The following is a 14989-nucleotide window of genomic DNA, read 5'->3' as shown; positions in this document are numbered from 1 at the left end:
TGCCTCCTTTCCCTGCCCCTCCGGCGTGGGGCCCTGTGCGAGCCTGGGGGGAGGTGGGGCCCCGGGGCGGGGCGGGGCGGGCCAGGGAGGAGCCAGCCCGAGGCCCTGACCCAGCCCAGGGAGGGGCCGCGCCTGCCCGCAGCGTGTCCCCGTGAAAGGCGTTTAATTATTTCTGACAGAGTTCAGCAGCGACATCTGTTCGCGAGCGGGGAGGGTGCGTGCGGGTTATCCATCACTGTGACGGGCTCCGCTCTTTTGGAAATGCCTTTTCCCTTCCTAGTGGGGCCGGGGCGGGAGGCCGGGGCGGGGATCAGCAGCGACAGGACGGGCACCGGGCAGAAAAGGGCCCCCTGGGGCTTGGCGCTCGCTCGAGGCCGAGGCCGCTGTGGCCGGGCAGCCCGGCCTCCTGAGTGCAGACCCGGCGCCGGCCGCTGGGGTGCTGGCACGTTAGCTTTGGGAAGGGGGGCCATCAGGTCTCTGAGAGGTTTTTGCATTTTTCTGTCACGCTGGGCTGCACTGTCGCTCTTCCTTCACCCACTCCCTCCTTCCTCCCACAGACAGTCTGGCCACCCGCCCGTGCCCGGCCGTGCTGGGCTCGGGGACGTGACGGGGCAGGACAGGCCTGGTCCCGACGGCCTCGCACGGCCCCGGGGGAGATGGGTGTCGAACAGCATGGCGCAGGGAGGTCGCTGGCTGCAGTGTGGATAAGTGCCGGGAAGGGGGTCTGCTGGGGTGGGGCCAGGCGGTGAGGGAAGGGGTCCCCGGGGGGCGGCACAGCCCAGTGGTGAAGAGAAGAGGCTTAGGCAGCCCCGGACGGAACCCGGGTCCCCTTTCCCAGGGCCAGGCCCTCGGCCTCTCTGAGCCTCAGTCTCCCCGTCAGTCGGGCGGGGACCTCACGTCTATGAGGTTACGCACGTCCGGCACTCGGGGCACGGCGAGCGCTCAGAGGCCCTCTCGTGGCGTTATTTCCCTTCGGGGGACTGAGTGTCCCGTCGGTGGTGGCCGCACTCGGGGTCCAGGGTCTGAGCTGGGTGTGCCAGGCGCTCCCAGAGTCACATGGGCATCGGGACAAGCTGAGGCGCACCCTCCTGCCGCGCTGGCCTTCCTACTCTCTCCCTCGCGGTTTCTGCTGCGTGATGGGGGCGCCTTCAGCCGGGGCCCTGCAGTCACGGGCCGCAGGTTCCGGGCCCGGCCTCGCGCTCCGCACAGGGGTCAGGACACGCGTGTGACACGCACAGGTGACGGAGCACAGTGCCGCGGGTTCAGGCGAGCAGTAGAGCTGGCTCCGGTCGCTCACAGCGGCGTTTTCTAACAGCCGTGACGTCGGGGAGAGAGCCGGCAGGCTCAGCAACCTCCTCCTTTGAGGGTAGAAGTTGTTGGTGCCTCGGGCCGGGCGGGCCGGGCGGGCCGGGCGCTGCAGGGAGGCGGCGAGTGAGGCAGGGCCCTGCCCCGGGACAGTCGCTGTGACCCCCAGTGTATGTGTGGGGGGTGGGCTTTCCCTGCCCCGCGGGGGAGGCCCCTGAGCCCTCCTTGTCCGTTGCCGGGACTCGGGTAGATCCTACATCAGAGACGAAGGGACTGAGAGGCAGGCGCTGCTGTAGGGTGAGAGCCTGCGGGGCATCTGGTGCCACGGAGGCAGGAGCCCCGACCCTCCCCGAGCAGCGTCCCTGCTGCCTGGACCCCCAGATGTTCAGAAATCAGAGAGAAAAAAGCAAAGGAGGGATGGCAACGAGGGGGTGGGGCAGGAAGGAGGCTGTGGACGGGCAGCGCTGAGCAAGAGGGAGGGGAGGCCACGGTGGGGAGGCCGGAAAACCGGGAGAGACGGGGAGAGCGGGGCTGAGGGCTGCCGGGAGGGGAGACCGGCCGCACAGCTGCATCTCGGCGGCTGAGGCCTCCGACAGCCCGTCATGTTCCCGTGCGCGGGGGCGGCGGCGGACAGGCGGCGGGGCAAATGGTCAGTGACACGTGCTGACAGAGGCCAGCGGGCGACACGGGAGGCGCGCCGAGGGGGCGGCCGGCTGCTCGCGGAGCTCGGCAGCTTGTTCCGTCGCATTAGGCTCAGGGAGGCACCGGCCCCTTCATTGCCTAAATTGCAGTTTAGCCGACACGGCGCCGGGCCTGGCTGGCCGCTTCGTGCAGCTGTCTTCCCGGCCAGAGCTGGGTGTGCACCCCCCATCCTGACGCTGCTGTCCCCAGGCCGCCCCGTTTCCCTCCTGGGCACAGTGCCCCCATGGGGACGCCGGTCCGGGCACCGCTGCAGGGCCAGGCGGCCGAAGGGACACCGCTCAGTCCTGAGGTTGGAGCTGGTGGTCACGCCCTCGCGTCAGCCCCCAGGCATTTGCTCGCTTCCCAGGGAGGCCCCCGGGGAGCCTAGCCCTGTGGCGTGAAGCTTCTGCACCCCCAAATCCCCAGGGCAGGGGGTGGCGTTTCAACGGCCCCCTCAGTGGAAGGGGTTTGACCCACAGTGTCCGCCCCGTGGACAGACCCCAGGCTTCAGCCGTCAGATGGCCGGTTCAGCCCGCGCCATGGGCAGCGCGGCGGCCCCTTCAGGGAGTGTGAAGGTCGTGATCTGAGCCAGGCCGGCATGAGGGTGCGCTCAGGGCTGACAGCTGCTGCGGTTGGTATTATGCCGTGGCCGTGGCCGCGCCCTGGGTGGCTGGGAGCCCACAGAACTCGCTGTCTAGAGGGCGGCAGAGCCCGCCGGGGAGGTGAGGGGAGCCGCCCGGGGGCGGGGAGAGAGCGGGCCTGACCTTCTGGAAGTGAGGCATGTGCCAGAGGGCGTCCAGCTTCACGGGCGGCTTGTACTTCCTCAGCTGGCTGCTCCGCGTCTCATACAGCTTCCCGAGGCTCACCTGCAGCCGGAGACGCAGAGGAGGTGCTCACCTGGCCGCTCCCCTGGCCGCTCCCCTGGCGGCTCCCCTGGCGGCTCCCCTGGCGGCTCAGAGAAGCCGAGCTGCCAGGAGGGGGCGCAAGGGCAGAGGTGTCACAGACCGAGGGTACCCTTCCCCCTGCACCCAGCCCTTCTCCACGTAGGACTTCAAGGCACCGGCCCCCGCAGTGCCCGGCCATGGCTCCGTGTGTGGAGGGGCCATGGATGCCGCCAGCATGTCGTTCTGGGTCCTGGCGTGCAGCCGCCTGGAGGGCAGGGGCCGTGTCCCAGGCGTTCCTGTCCTGTCCCTGCGGCTCACGCAGCCCGGCAGTGCGCGGGACTCCACAGCGTTCGCGTGGAGGAGGCACGATTCGAGGGAGGGTTGGCATCCCTCGGAGGAGGAAGGAGAACGCCGGGGTTGGTTCCACACCTGCTTTCTGAGGGCCTACTATGTGCTAGGCTTGGCACAGGGGCCTCATGTAATCGGACCCTTTGTTTGCCGAGTGAAACAATGGAGACTCCCCCCAAATGCAACTCACTCGAAGTCACACCCCAACCAGTGCCTGGGGTGGAGCCACTCGCATCAGCGACTTTACGGGGTGCTCTGCTAAAAAGAAGGAGGCCACCGGCCACGGATCGACTCTAGAGCAGAAGGTGGGTCCGGGAGGCTCGGGGTCCCGCGGACTTGCAGTGCTCTGAGTTGCCGTAAGTAGCTGCTAATTAAAAACTCGCCTCTCAAATGGGCGGTAAAGCCGCTTGTGATGGCAAAGGCCCCGAAACTGGTCACCCCACAACAGGTTGGCTCTTCCTCGAGCCATTAACGAATAAACCGGCTGCTTCTAAAAGGTTATTACCAGGCTCTGCTCGGTCATGCGCTGGTGTCTTGGACTCTGACTGCTGGGAATGGCAGGGGGCTGGGGGAGGGGGCCCTTGGCTCCCTGTCATCGTGCGCCTGGGGTCACCTGGGGCCCCTGAGCCTCGCTTGGTGCCTCTCCTGGCCTGGCCCGAGGGCCCCAGGATCCGGGAAGACTCCTACACTGCCCGGCGTGGCCCCAGGACATCACGACCCTGTCCCCTGTCCCCGAGTGTTCCCGTGATCGCCGTCCAGAAAAGCCCGGCTCTTCTGACGCTGTGGCCACTACTCAGTCACTCTGAGCCTCAGTTTCCTCATCTGAAAATGCAACAGACTGAGATGACCCGGTGAGGTGCCAGCCCCGCGAGTGCTCAGGAGGACGGCAGCGGGAAGATGGGTGTGCGCACCGGCCCGCTCTCCGCAGGGCGCGGGGCCGGGGGACGCCATGGGTCCTGAGCATTGGAACGACCAGGGTCACCAAAGTCCTGCTTCTGATGAGACCGATAAAGCGCCCTGTGAGCACGGAGAGGTCTGACTTTGAGGTGGCGGTGCGGCTCTCCGGCCCTCGTGCCGCAGGAATCGGCGGAGGCTGGACCGGGCCTGTCCCGGCTCCACGTCCCTGTGTGGGCACCGCCTCTCTCTCCACCCTGCTCCTCTGAGCTCCTCTCCACCCAGCGCAGCAGGGCCACCCCCGCCCCGGCTCTGTGAGGCGTCGATGAGATGATGCAGCTGAGGCCCAGGAAGTGTTTTCAGGGCCCGAGTCGTTCATTGGAACGGGACGCACCCCTCGAGTGCAATGCGCGTGCTCCCTGTGGCACCGCCCCGGGCGGGCGTTCTCGGGCCCTCTGCCCTCTCAGCCTTCTCTTTGTAGATAACGCGGGCAGTTTTCTGTGAGGCCAGGTCAGCCTGCACGGAACTGAGTGTAAATCTAATCTCCGGCCTGGCCGGCGGGGCTCAGTGGTTGAGCGTCGACCTATGAACCAGGAGATCACGGTTCGATTCCCGGTCAGGGCCCAGGCCCGGGTTGCTGGCTCCATCCCTGGTGGGGGGCAGCTGATCCATGATTCTCTCTCATCATTGATGTTTCTCTCTCTCTCCCTCTCCCTTCCTATCTGAAATCAATAAAAATATATATTAAAAAATCTCATTTCCGGATGTGTGAGGCCGTGCAGAGGTTTGGTGGAGAGTCCCCAGGCAGGTGTGTGTGTGTGTGTGTGTGAGAGAGTGAGAGAGAGAGAGAGAGAGAGAGAGAGAGAGAGAGCCGGGTTCTGTCAGGCACACAGGCCGGTGCCCGGTCCCGCAGAATCTCCGGTCTTGGGGCTGAGGTAGGGCTTCAGTCTGATCGTCACCAAGACCCCCTCGGGCTCTAACTTCCCACAATGCCTGTGGGCCAGGCCACAAGCGGCGTGGTTCCCAGCCACCCCCAGGGACAGGCGTGCACGGGGCTCAGTCTCGGAGCTGAGCTTTGCGGGGCCAGCCCTTCCCGCCTCTGCCGCCCCGGCCCTCGGCCGCTGGGGAGCCGGGCCGACTTTACCTTCTGCTTCTTCTCCAGTTTGATGGCATTCTGGGCGGCCTTCTGCTCCTGCACCCACAGCTGCTGGTACCGGTGCTGCAGCAGGTCGAACAGGGGCGTGGAAGGCCTGCGGGCGAGGCCGGCGTGTGAGGCACCTCCCCGGCCGCCCACCCTCTGGGGCCACCCACTGACCGTCTGGGCTCCGGGGCGCGGGCGCCCCACATGGTCACCCACAGACACTGGTGACAGTGAGGCTGAGGTGAGGGGTCACCCCAGGAGCGTGTTGCCCTATGGGCTCTACGTTCGTGCATATTTGAAATTTTTCATAAAAAGAGAAAAAGAAAAAACAAAACGGCGGAGAAAGCTCTTTGTCTTCCCCATTCACTCCTTCCTGACTTGCCCTTGGACCCCGGACCCCGACAGCTTAGTCACAAACACAGGCCGGGGTTCTGATCGGGGCGGAGGGGCGAATGGTGCCTCCCCCGCTCCCCAGGACATGTCCGTCCCGACCCCCGGAACCTGGGGCCAGGACTGTCTGGGGAAAGGGCTGTTGCCGATGGGGGCAAGTTAGCGATCGCAAGACGGGGGAAGCGTCGTGTGCGAGCCCCTCAGGGCGGGCCCGGGCCGGGGCGGGTCCTGGTGAGACACAGGGAAGCGAGGCGCAGAGGCGGGAGGGTGCTGTGAGGAGGAGGCAGAGAGGGGGCCCTGCCAGGAGCCCAGGCCCCAGGAGCGGGCAGGGAGGAGGCAGGGAAAGGCCCTCCGTGGCCTCCGGGGGCGCGGCCCCGCCCACCCCGGCTGTAACCCCCGCCTCCAGCGCTTCTGTTGTGTTAACCACCACGTTCGTGGCAGTTTGTTACGGCTGGCCCAGGACACGGACACCCAGGGGTTCCTCGGGCAGACTTTGGGAAACACCGATAGAAATGGCTTGCAGTTCGGGCCGCTCAGCACAGGTCCTCGGCCTGGACCCCGAGCCCCACGGCGGAGGAGCGCGGGCAGCGTGCGGCACGCACGACCCCGGGGCAGCGTCAGAGCCACGTCCCGTCGGTGGTCTGGGGTGCCTGGTCCAGGCGTCGCCCCGAGCCCCTGAGTCCCGTGAAGGGCACACGGCCCCTCTGGGCAGGTGCACAGGCATGGTCTGGGGGGGGGCATCCACATGCTCAGAGGTGGGTGCGCCCCAGGAAAGGGTGGGAGCCCCGTATTGCCCGTGACCTTCCTTCACAGACACGACAAACACCCAAGGTCGTGCCGCTAGGACCCGAGGGCCAGCCCTGGAGCCTGGCTCCGCACCGAGGTCCTGTCGTCAGCGCGCACAAATCGGGCGTTCCCACGCGGACCCCGTGGGCCGGCTGCGGGCTCGGTCTGCAGGGAGGTGCTGCTCGAGGGCTCTTCCCCGGCGCCTGCGCTCAGCCATGCCCAGGGCTCTTTGCCGTCCCCCCTTCACCCGGCGCGACTCCTATTGCTAATCATTACACGCCCCGCGCTTCGGAGCCGCCGGACTCACAGCCACCATTTCTGTGACACTGGACGGTGATCTGGCAACATCCACCCCAGAGGCCTTCGCAGAGACGCTACCTTCCCAGCCCCACGGCAGGCGTCACAGCGAGCCTCCCCTCCCCATCCCCTTCCCTCCCCGCTTCTCCTCACCCTCCTCTCCCCTCCCCTCCTCTCCCCTCCCCTCCCTTCCTCTCCCCTTCCCCTCCCCCTTCCCTCCCCCCTTCTCCTCACCCTCCTCTCCCCTCCCCTCCCCTCCCCTCTCCCTCCCCTCTCCCTCCCCCCTTCTCCTCACCCTCCTCTCCCCTCCCCCTCCCCCTTCCCTTGCCCCTCCTCCTCACCCCCCTCCCCATCCTGCAGCCTGCTGACGGGCTGTGCCCTGCCCTGGCAAAGGTTCTTCTTACCTGGGAAGCGGCAGGGAGGCGCCCTCACAAACCTGTGACCTCCCCCCACCCCCCAGCCGTGGCTGAGGGACATCCGGCAGGGTCTGCCCTGGCTCTGTAACTTGGATACTAAGGTGGGGCCTTGCTGACCTGGGGATCACATCACCCCTTTTTTAAAAAATATACTTTTATTGATTTCAGAGAGGAAGGGAGAGGGAGAGGGAGAGAGAGAGAGAAACATCAAGGATGAGAGAGAATCACTAATCGGCTGCCTCCTGCACGCCCCACACTGGGGATCAAGCCCACAACCTGGGCATCTGCCCTGACCAGGAATCGAACCGTGACCTCTTGGTTCATAGGTCAATGCTCAACCACTGAGCCACGCGGGCCAGGTCACATCACCCCTTCTTCTTTTTTTTCTTTTTTTAAATATATTTTATTGATTTTTTACAGAGAGGAAGAGAGAGGGATAGAGAGCTAGAAACATCGATGAGAGAGAAACATCGACCAGCTGCCTCCTGCACACCCCCCACCGGGGATGTGCCCGCAACCAATGTACATGCCCTTGACTGGAATCGAACCCGGGACCCCCCAGTCCGCAGACCGACGCTCTGTCCACTGAGCCAAACCGGTTTCGGCACATCACCCCTTCTTAAAGCACCCCCAATGGCCTCCCATCTCCTAGACTAAGCCTAAGCTGAGCGGGGTGCGGGGGGGAGCGGAGGAGGTATACTCTGCATAAACCAGCGTGTGATGCGTTAGGCTACATGGAGTTATAACAAGGTGAAGGGCGTTAATTGGTGGAGAAGCCGTTCGGGGGAGGAAGGAGTCTTTGCCATAAACAAGAAAACGGCTCCGACCTCAGCCGCGCCTCATACAGGAAGTAACTGGAAACGGACCAGAGATGTAACTGTAAAATGCAGAACGAAGGGGCTTCCACCGAAGAGGCAGCGAGACTCTGGGGCCCGCGTTCGGCTAGGTGACAGGTTCGAGGCCTTGGCACCGAGGGCGTGACCCACAGGAGGAAGCCCGGGGCGGCCGGACGCCTGGGAAGGAGGAACCTGCTCGGCGAGACCCTCGCGGGCACCGGAGCCCCCGGGAGTAAACAGCTGCAAACCGCGTGTCCGCTGAGGCCTGCGGGGAACGTGGGAAGAACCCTGAGAAGGCAGCACAGACAGACAGACAACCCAATTAGAAATGAGACGTTTCTCCAAGAGGCCGTGTGGGCGGCAAATCCGTTCACGAGAAGCGGCCGACATCCCGCCACCAGGGGAATGCCGAGGAAGACCGGTGCCACGTCACTGCACACCTGTTCGTAGCAACACGCCCGGCCGGCGGCGCTCGGTGGGTGAGCGTCAGCCTGGGAACCAGGAGGTCACCGTTCCGTTCCCGGTCAGGGCACAGGCCCGGGTTGCGGGCTTGAACCCCAGTGGGGGGCGTGCAGGAGGCAGCTGATCAATGATTCTCTCTCATCATTGATGTTTCTCTCTCTCCTTCTCCCTTCCTCTCTGAAATCAATAAAAATATATTTAAAAAAACACACAACAAAACAAGTTGGGGGAGAAAGAGCCAGGCCCATGCAGGTGCATCCACACAGGTGTGAACACATGGAAGAAAGACTGGAAGGAAGCCGGCCAGTGATGATAGGGCGGGGGGAGGCGTGGTGGGATGGGCGAGGGGGCCCTTCGCCTTCCAGTCCACTTACTGGTTTTATGTGACTCTTTTTCAATGAATAAAGTCAAAAGAAAGAGAGAGAGAGAGAGAGAGAGAGAGAGAGAGAGAGAGAAAGAGAAAGGGAGAGAGGGGGAGAGAGGGAGAGAGAGGGAAAAAGGAAGAAAGAAATCAAGCCTGAAAAGTTGTGTGATCTGGCTGGGGCCACATAGCCAGGGATGGGGAGCTGGATCTGGGTCCCCAGGCTCCGTGTCAGGGCGAGAGCCCGCCCCCGCCAGGCACAGCCCCTCGAACATCAGGCCAGAGTCTCCCTTTTCTCCACAGGCAGCCGAGGGGGAGGGTGGCCGGCCTCGGGGCCGGGGTTAGGCCCTGGTGGAGCCCGGCCCTTCCTGCCCCATGCTGGGGAGCTTAGCATCTTCCCCGAGTACTTGCCTCCACTGGAGGCATCTTCAGGAACCATTTTCTCCTTTTCTCCCACAGCTGTTTCCAGCTGCTCCCTTACAACACGTTCAGTTCTTTAAAAGGTAAGCGGAGTTCTTTGTAACACAGAAAGGCATTTCCCCACCCCCAGACGAATGATGTTTGCCCCAGGCCGAAGGCCCCGTGGTCTCGGACATAGCTGTGCTCTGCAGCTGTGTTGGGAGGAGTGGGAGGGGTTCGCACGGAAGGTCTGAATTATTTATCCTCATTAAATGAGGGGAACGGTGTGGGGGATGCTGGAGCCCAGAGAGGTCAAATGGCTGGCCCAGGGTCACACAGCACACTCCAGGCGCAAGGCCTGGACTCCTGCCCCTCAGGCCAGTGTCTGCAGCCAGGAGATTGTGCAACTCCTGGCTGCAGACACTGCAAAGACCGAAGGGGACAGGCCAGCAGGCCGGCTGCAGCTAGAGGCCAAACCCAGCGGGCCTGGCCACGCCCAGGTGGGACCCCAGACCTTGCCAGGTGCTTGCTCCCTGCACTCTGAGGTCACAGGGCCTGCAGCAGCGATAACGATCATCGTCATAGCTCAGGCTTCCTGCTGCTTCCTCTGTCCTTAGGACAACTCTGGAGACAGATGTTAATATACCCATTTCACAGATGAGAAATCAGAGGCCCAGAGAAGTCCAGTGTCTTGCCCAAGACCACACAGCCCGTGAGTGACGTGCTGCATTTTCACTGGGAGCCTGTGGGCTTGTTGCCCTGCAGCCCTGCCCCGCGCCGTCCTGACGGCTGAGCGCCGGGTAGGGACGGCCTTTGGCGCTCAGAGGAGAGGACGGTTCATTGAGCAGCAGGTGGGACGAGGAAAGCCCCCTCCACCTTCTGATGGGCCTTTGGGTTTGGGCAGAAGATGGCCAGGAGGGGTCCCTGACAGAGGGATCAGCATGAGCAGAGCCAGGGAGCCAGGCCCGGCTGGCAACACGCCTCGCGACTGGCCTGATGGGCGTTGGCGAACAGCTGAGATTCGCACACGCCCCCGTTTCAGTGAGCACTTACTGCACTGGCCCGTGTAGAACTCGTCAGCTACAGCCTCAGGGACTCCTATGACTCTGCAAGTGAGGACGAGCGTTCCTGCTTTCAGATGGGGAAACTGAGGCTCAGAGGAGTGAAGCAACCTGCCCGAGGTTTGCTCCTGGACTGGGAGCAGCCAAGGAGGCGGATTCAGGCTCCAAATTGGGTTCCCCTGGGGGCCAGGACCCCAAAGCGGGTCTGAGTGGTCCCGGGGGCTTGTCCCGGTGGCCCAGCTGCTGGCCCTGCTCCGGGCCGGCCGGCCGGTGGAGTCAAGTTGTAATTTTCTACAGTTGACGTCCCCGGACTTCTCCGACGGTGTGTCCTCTACCCTGAGCCGCCGGTTCGTCCCGACGCCCTGGTGGTCTCTCGGCTCAGGGCTTCCTCTGTTTCCGGGCAGCCCGCCTGGGGGATGGCGAGGCTACCGCCCAGGGCCTGGACAGATGACTTGCTGGTAAGCCGGCAGGACCGGCTCGGGAAAGTTCCTCACCAGCCTGACAGTCCCACTAACCACAAAACGGTGTCAAAGCCGGGGCTCACGGAGCGGGAGGCGGGACGACGCGAGGTGAAGTCTGCCGGCTCGGGCTAGGCCTGCAGGAAACCTCAAATTAGTTCCATCAAGTCCATCTCGCGGCCCGGCGATTGATACCCCGGCCGGGGGCTGATCTGCGATGAAGGCGCCGGGGAGCGAGGGGGACGGAGATGATCATTTGCAAACATTAGGCTGACACTCGGTGTGAGTGGGGGTGAGGGCTGACAGCTCTGATTTGCCCGCGCGGCTCCCGGCTGCCGAGGAGCGCTCTGTGGATTAGAGGGGCCCCTTTCATGGCAGCCCGTCTTCAGCGGAGCCGCTCATTAAAACTTCGCGGAGCCGGCGAAGTTGGCGGAGCGGGGAGCTGCAGGAACCTTCTGAGGGACTCAGGTACACATTTGTTGAAAGGTGTTGGAGAAGGCAGCCTTGGGTCTGACAAACCGGATTTTAGTCCCGCTCCCCGCTCACAGCGGGCTGAAATAATTGGTCATCAGTGACTACTAATTCGGTTTAGTAGCCAGAGGCAATTTTTTTCTTCCCGGAAAATCAATGACAGCACGGAGGTCTGTTCAACGTGACTCCGCTCCAGACGGGCCCTTCTTTGACGCTTGATGCTTCTTCCAGCGGAGACAGCTATTTTGTTAAAATAAAATTAAAATCCATCTCTAATATGCTGGCGGCCCCGGGGGGCGGGAGAGGCGCGGGCGCCCACATGGCCTCCGGGCTGACGGAGTGGACAGCGGCCACCAGGACGGGCCGTGTCTCCTCGGCTGGTGTGACATTCCCGGCACGCCGTGGACCGTGGAGGGTCTGGTTTGGGAGGAGGCTGGGGGGCTGGGCTTCCCTCTGGGGATCTAAGTCAAAACTGAGCCCACGACGGACACCCGACAGGGGCCCCATCTAAGACCCTGCCCCTCTGGAGGGGTTCCTTCACTGAGCGGGGCCTGGGGAGGGTGCCCTCGTGTGCTCGGACAGCACCCAGAGGTGCCCCTCAGGCTGGGGCCGCCTCCCCTCCGCCCACGACCGAGGCCTCCTGAATGGGCTCGTCCTTCGGCGTGCCAGGTGAGCTCCGTGACCGTGTGCTGCGCCCTTCGCTTGTGCCCTACGTGACCCAGCGGTTTTTTTCTTCCGAGCAAGTCTGACTACTGTTGCCCGCACGGTACCGAAGCCACCGTGAAATCATTGTTTTGCTTTCTTTACATTGAAATGTAATTGAGATCATTGCAGATTTCACATCCTATATAATAAAAGGCTAATATGCAAATCAACCACACAGCAGACCGACCGGTCGCTATGATGTGCACTGACCACCAGGGCGCAGACGCTCAATGCAGGAGCTGCCCCCTGGTGGTCAGTGTGCTTCCACAGGGGGAGCGCCGCTCAGCCAGAAGCCCTGAGCCGGGCCCACGGCTGGCGAGTGCAGCGGCCGTGGCGGGAGCCTCTCCCACCTCTGTGGCAGCACTAAGGATGTCCGACTGATGGCTTAGGAGTGGGCCTAAGCCGTCAGTCGGACATCCCCCGAGGACTCTCGGACTGCGAGAGGGCGCAGGCCAGGCTGAGGGACCCTTACCCCTGCCCCTCCCCCCCTGCCCTGAGTGCACGAATTTCATGCACCAGGCCTCTACTGCCGTTATAAGAAAGAAAACAGAGGTCCCAGGACCCCTTCCCGTGGTGACATCTGTTCCCCCATGGGAGTATCTTGTGAAACTCGAGGGTAAAATCGCATCCAGGATAGTGACACTGAGACAGTCTCCCCTCTCGTTCAGATGTCCCCAGCTGACTTGTACGTGTGTGCGCACGCACGCATTTGTGTATTTATTTCTTTTAAAAAATATATTTTTATTGATTTCAGAGAGGAAGGGAGAAGAAGAAACATCCATGATGAGAGAGAATCACTGATTGGCTGCCTCCTGCACGCCCCCTATGGGGACCAAGCCAGCAACCCAGGCATGTGCCCTGGCCGGGAATCAAACCGTGACCTCCTGGTTCATAGGTTGATGCTCAACCACTGAGCCACGCCGGCTGAGCTAATTTTTTTTCAATGGAGGAAGGGACTCACGGAAACTAGGGTGCCCAGGGCTTGGGAAGTCGGGCTGCAGCCCCTGCCCGGGAGCCCGGAGACACCGGGGCTCGGCCTGGGTCAGAAATTGCATTTTGATGCCCTCCCCTCCCCCAGCATGCTGAGGCCAGAGACACAGCCTTGAGGGTGAATGAGAATCACCCAGAGAGCTTATGAGCCATAGAGGTGCCGGGGCGCCACCCACGGACATTCTGACTCACGGGGCCCCGGGGGGCCCGGCATCTGCATTACCGGGATGCCCCCTCCCGAGGAGAGTCTGAGCCACGTGGTCCCTGGACCCTGGAGGGTTCCAGGCCCGAGCCTTTCCTGTGGAGGCCCCTCCTCCCAAGGGACAGCTGCAGCCCCTTCACCCCCACCTTTTTCTTAATTGTCCCTCCTTGGCTGGAGGGCCTGTCTTTCCTAACTAGCAGGAGGCAGGGGCGGTGACTGATCGGCCTCCCTCCCTGGCAGGACTCAGCGCTAATTAGAGAAGGGGACCTCTGGGCTGCTGGGTAGTTTTTAATTGTTTGTGGATCCAACATAAAAGCTAATGACAGAGGAGGGAGGCTTAGGAGAGCACACTCCTGACTTCTAAATTCGGCTAAGAGGTCATTTGCAATTTGTTAACATTTTCACGAGGGTGAATTCAATTAGCAGTTCCCTGCTCGTGCCCAGCGCCCAGCGGATGGCGAGGGAGGGCGAGGGAGGGCGGCAGAGCTGGAGGCTCAGAGAGGGCTCCTCCTGCCCTGGGGTGCTCGCACCTGAAACCCCCCGAAACCGGGGGCTCTCCCCACGCACCCCACCTCCCCCGGCACGGCTGGCTGCGGCCTGAGCCCCTCTGGACAGGGAAGGCTTGCCGGACCCAATGGCCATGGCTGGGGCCACTCGGGGACCTACTCGGGATCCCAGCCCTGGGGAAGGTGAGTATCCGATGGGGCGTCCCTGCCCGGAGGGGTGGGGGGGATGAGAATCCCAGCGTCTAGCATGAGCTGAGGAGGTCCCACTTCAGCCCACCACCCTGGGGAGGGGCCCGAGGGATCCCGCACGTGGGGGAGGGCACAGGGCACCGGACAAGCACGGCTACTCGGCAGCGGAGATGCGGGCACTGGGCGGGAGATGTGGCGGCTGACCAGGGTGACGTCTGCCATCGTTGGGAGTGAAACAGCAAGTGGCCACGCCACGGGCTTTCCGTGGCCTGAAACCACGCCAACAAAACACGTTACTGAAGGGCTCTAACGGGACAGCACATGGGAGCCAGGTGGGTAGCGTGTGCATCCGACTCGGGAGGGCCCGGAGCAGAGGGAAGGCCGCGGCGGGGAAGGGTGAGCGGGGGCTGCGAGCTGGCGTTGTTATCTGTTATTCCTTAATAATTTTACAAAAAGGCCGGGAGGCGCACGCGGCTGCACGGTGACGTGTCACACCCGAGCGGTGGGTCCAGGGGCTTGTCGTTGCTCCAGTTTCCTGTAAACACAGGAGGGAGGTCGCGGCACCGGCTGCTCCTCAGGAAGGCGCCCCCTGTCCTGCCCTGGCTGCCGCCACTCGCTGCTCACACACCTGCCCTCGCCACAAGGACGTGATGGGCAGCGTGTAACGTGTAACGTGTAACAGACCCTGGGGCGGCCATCGTAACATCACGTAACGAATCTAACGGTGGTTTCCTCCAAGCCGATGACTTTCACATGCAGGACGTTCTGACTTTGCGTCGAGATGCTTTGATGACCGCAGTGGGTGGGGTGAGTGGTGGGTGGCCCCCAAAAGATACGTCCTCTTCCTGACCCCCGACCCGTGAATGTGACCTGCCTGGCAAAGGAGGCACTGAGACTACCTTAAGGGCCCTGAGACGGGCCGCCCTGGGTGATGTGGGGGAGCCCTAAGCCCAGGAGAAGGGTCCTGTAGAGGAGGAGAGGAGACAGGCACAGAGGGGAGGCCACGGGGCCACGGGCAGCGGTGGGAGTGATGGGGCCGCAAGCCGAGCAGTGCGAGGAGCTGCCAGAAACCGGCCAGGCAGGAGGGCTCTCCCCAGGGCCTCCGGACGGGGTGCGGCCCGGTGACACCTTGATTTGGGACAACGAGAGAATGCATTTCCGTGTCTCAGAGCCACCAAGTGTGCGGTGAGCTGCTACAGGGGCCCCA

At 63.2% G+C, this 14989-nt stretch overlaps 1 protein-coding gene across 1 annotated transcript in view; it reads right to left on the bottom strand.

The window, feature by feature from the left end:
* The window catches only part of CFAP77 (cilia and flagella associated protein 77), a 93147-nt gene that overhangs the window by 18498 nt on the left and 59660 nt on the right, over positions 1-14989 (bottom strand). Inside the window, exons 4-5 of the mRNA XM_008152499.3 lie at positions 5257-5362; positions 2751-2852 (exon numbers count right to left, since the gene is read on the bottom strand). Of these exons, the coding sequence (XP_008150721.1) occupies positions 2751-2852; positions 5257-5362 (208 nt within the window). The remainder of the gene's footprint in view (positions 1-2750; positions 2853-5256; positions 5363-14989) is intronic.

The sequence above is a fragment of the Eptesicus fuscus genome, chromosome 15 (assembly GCF_027574615.1).
Source record: "Eptesicus fuscus isolate TK198812 chromosome 15, DD_ASM_mEF_20220401, whole genome shotgun sequence".
Classification (NCBI taxonomy): Eukaryota; Metazoa; Chordata; class Mammalia; order Chiroptera; family Vespertilionidae; genus Eptesicus; species Eptesicus fuscus.
This window is presented reverse-complemented; position numbering and strand designations above follow the sequence as displayed.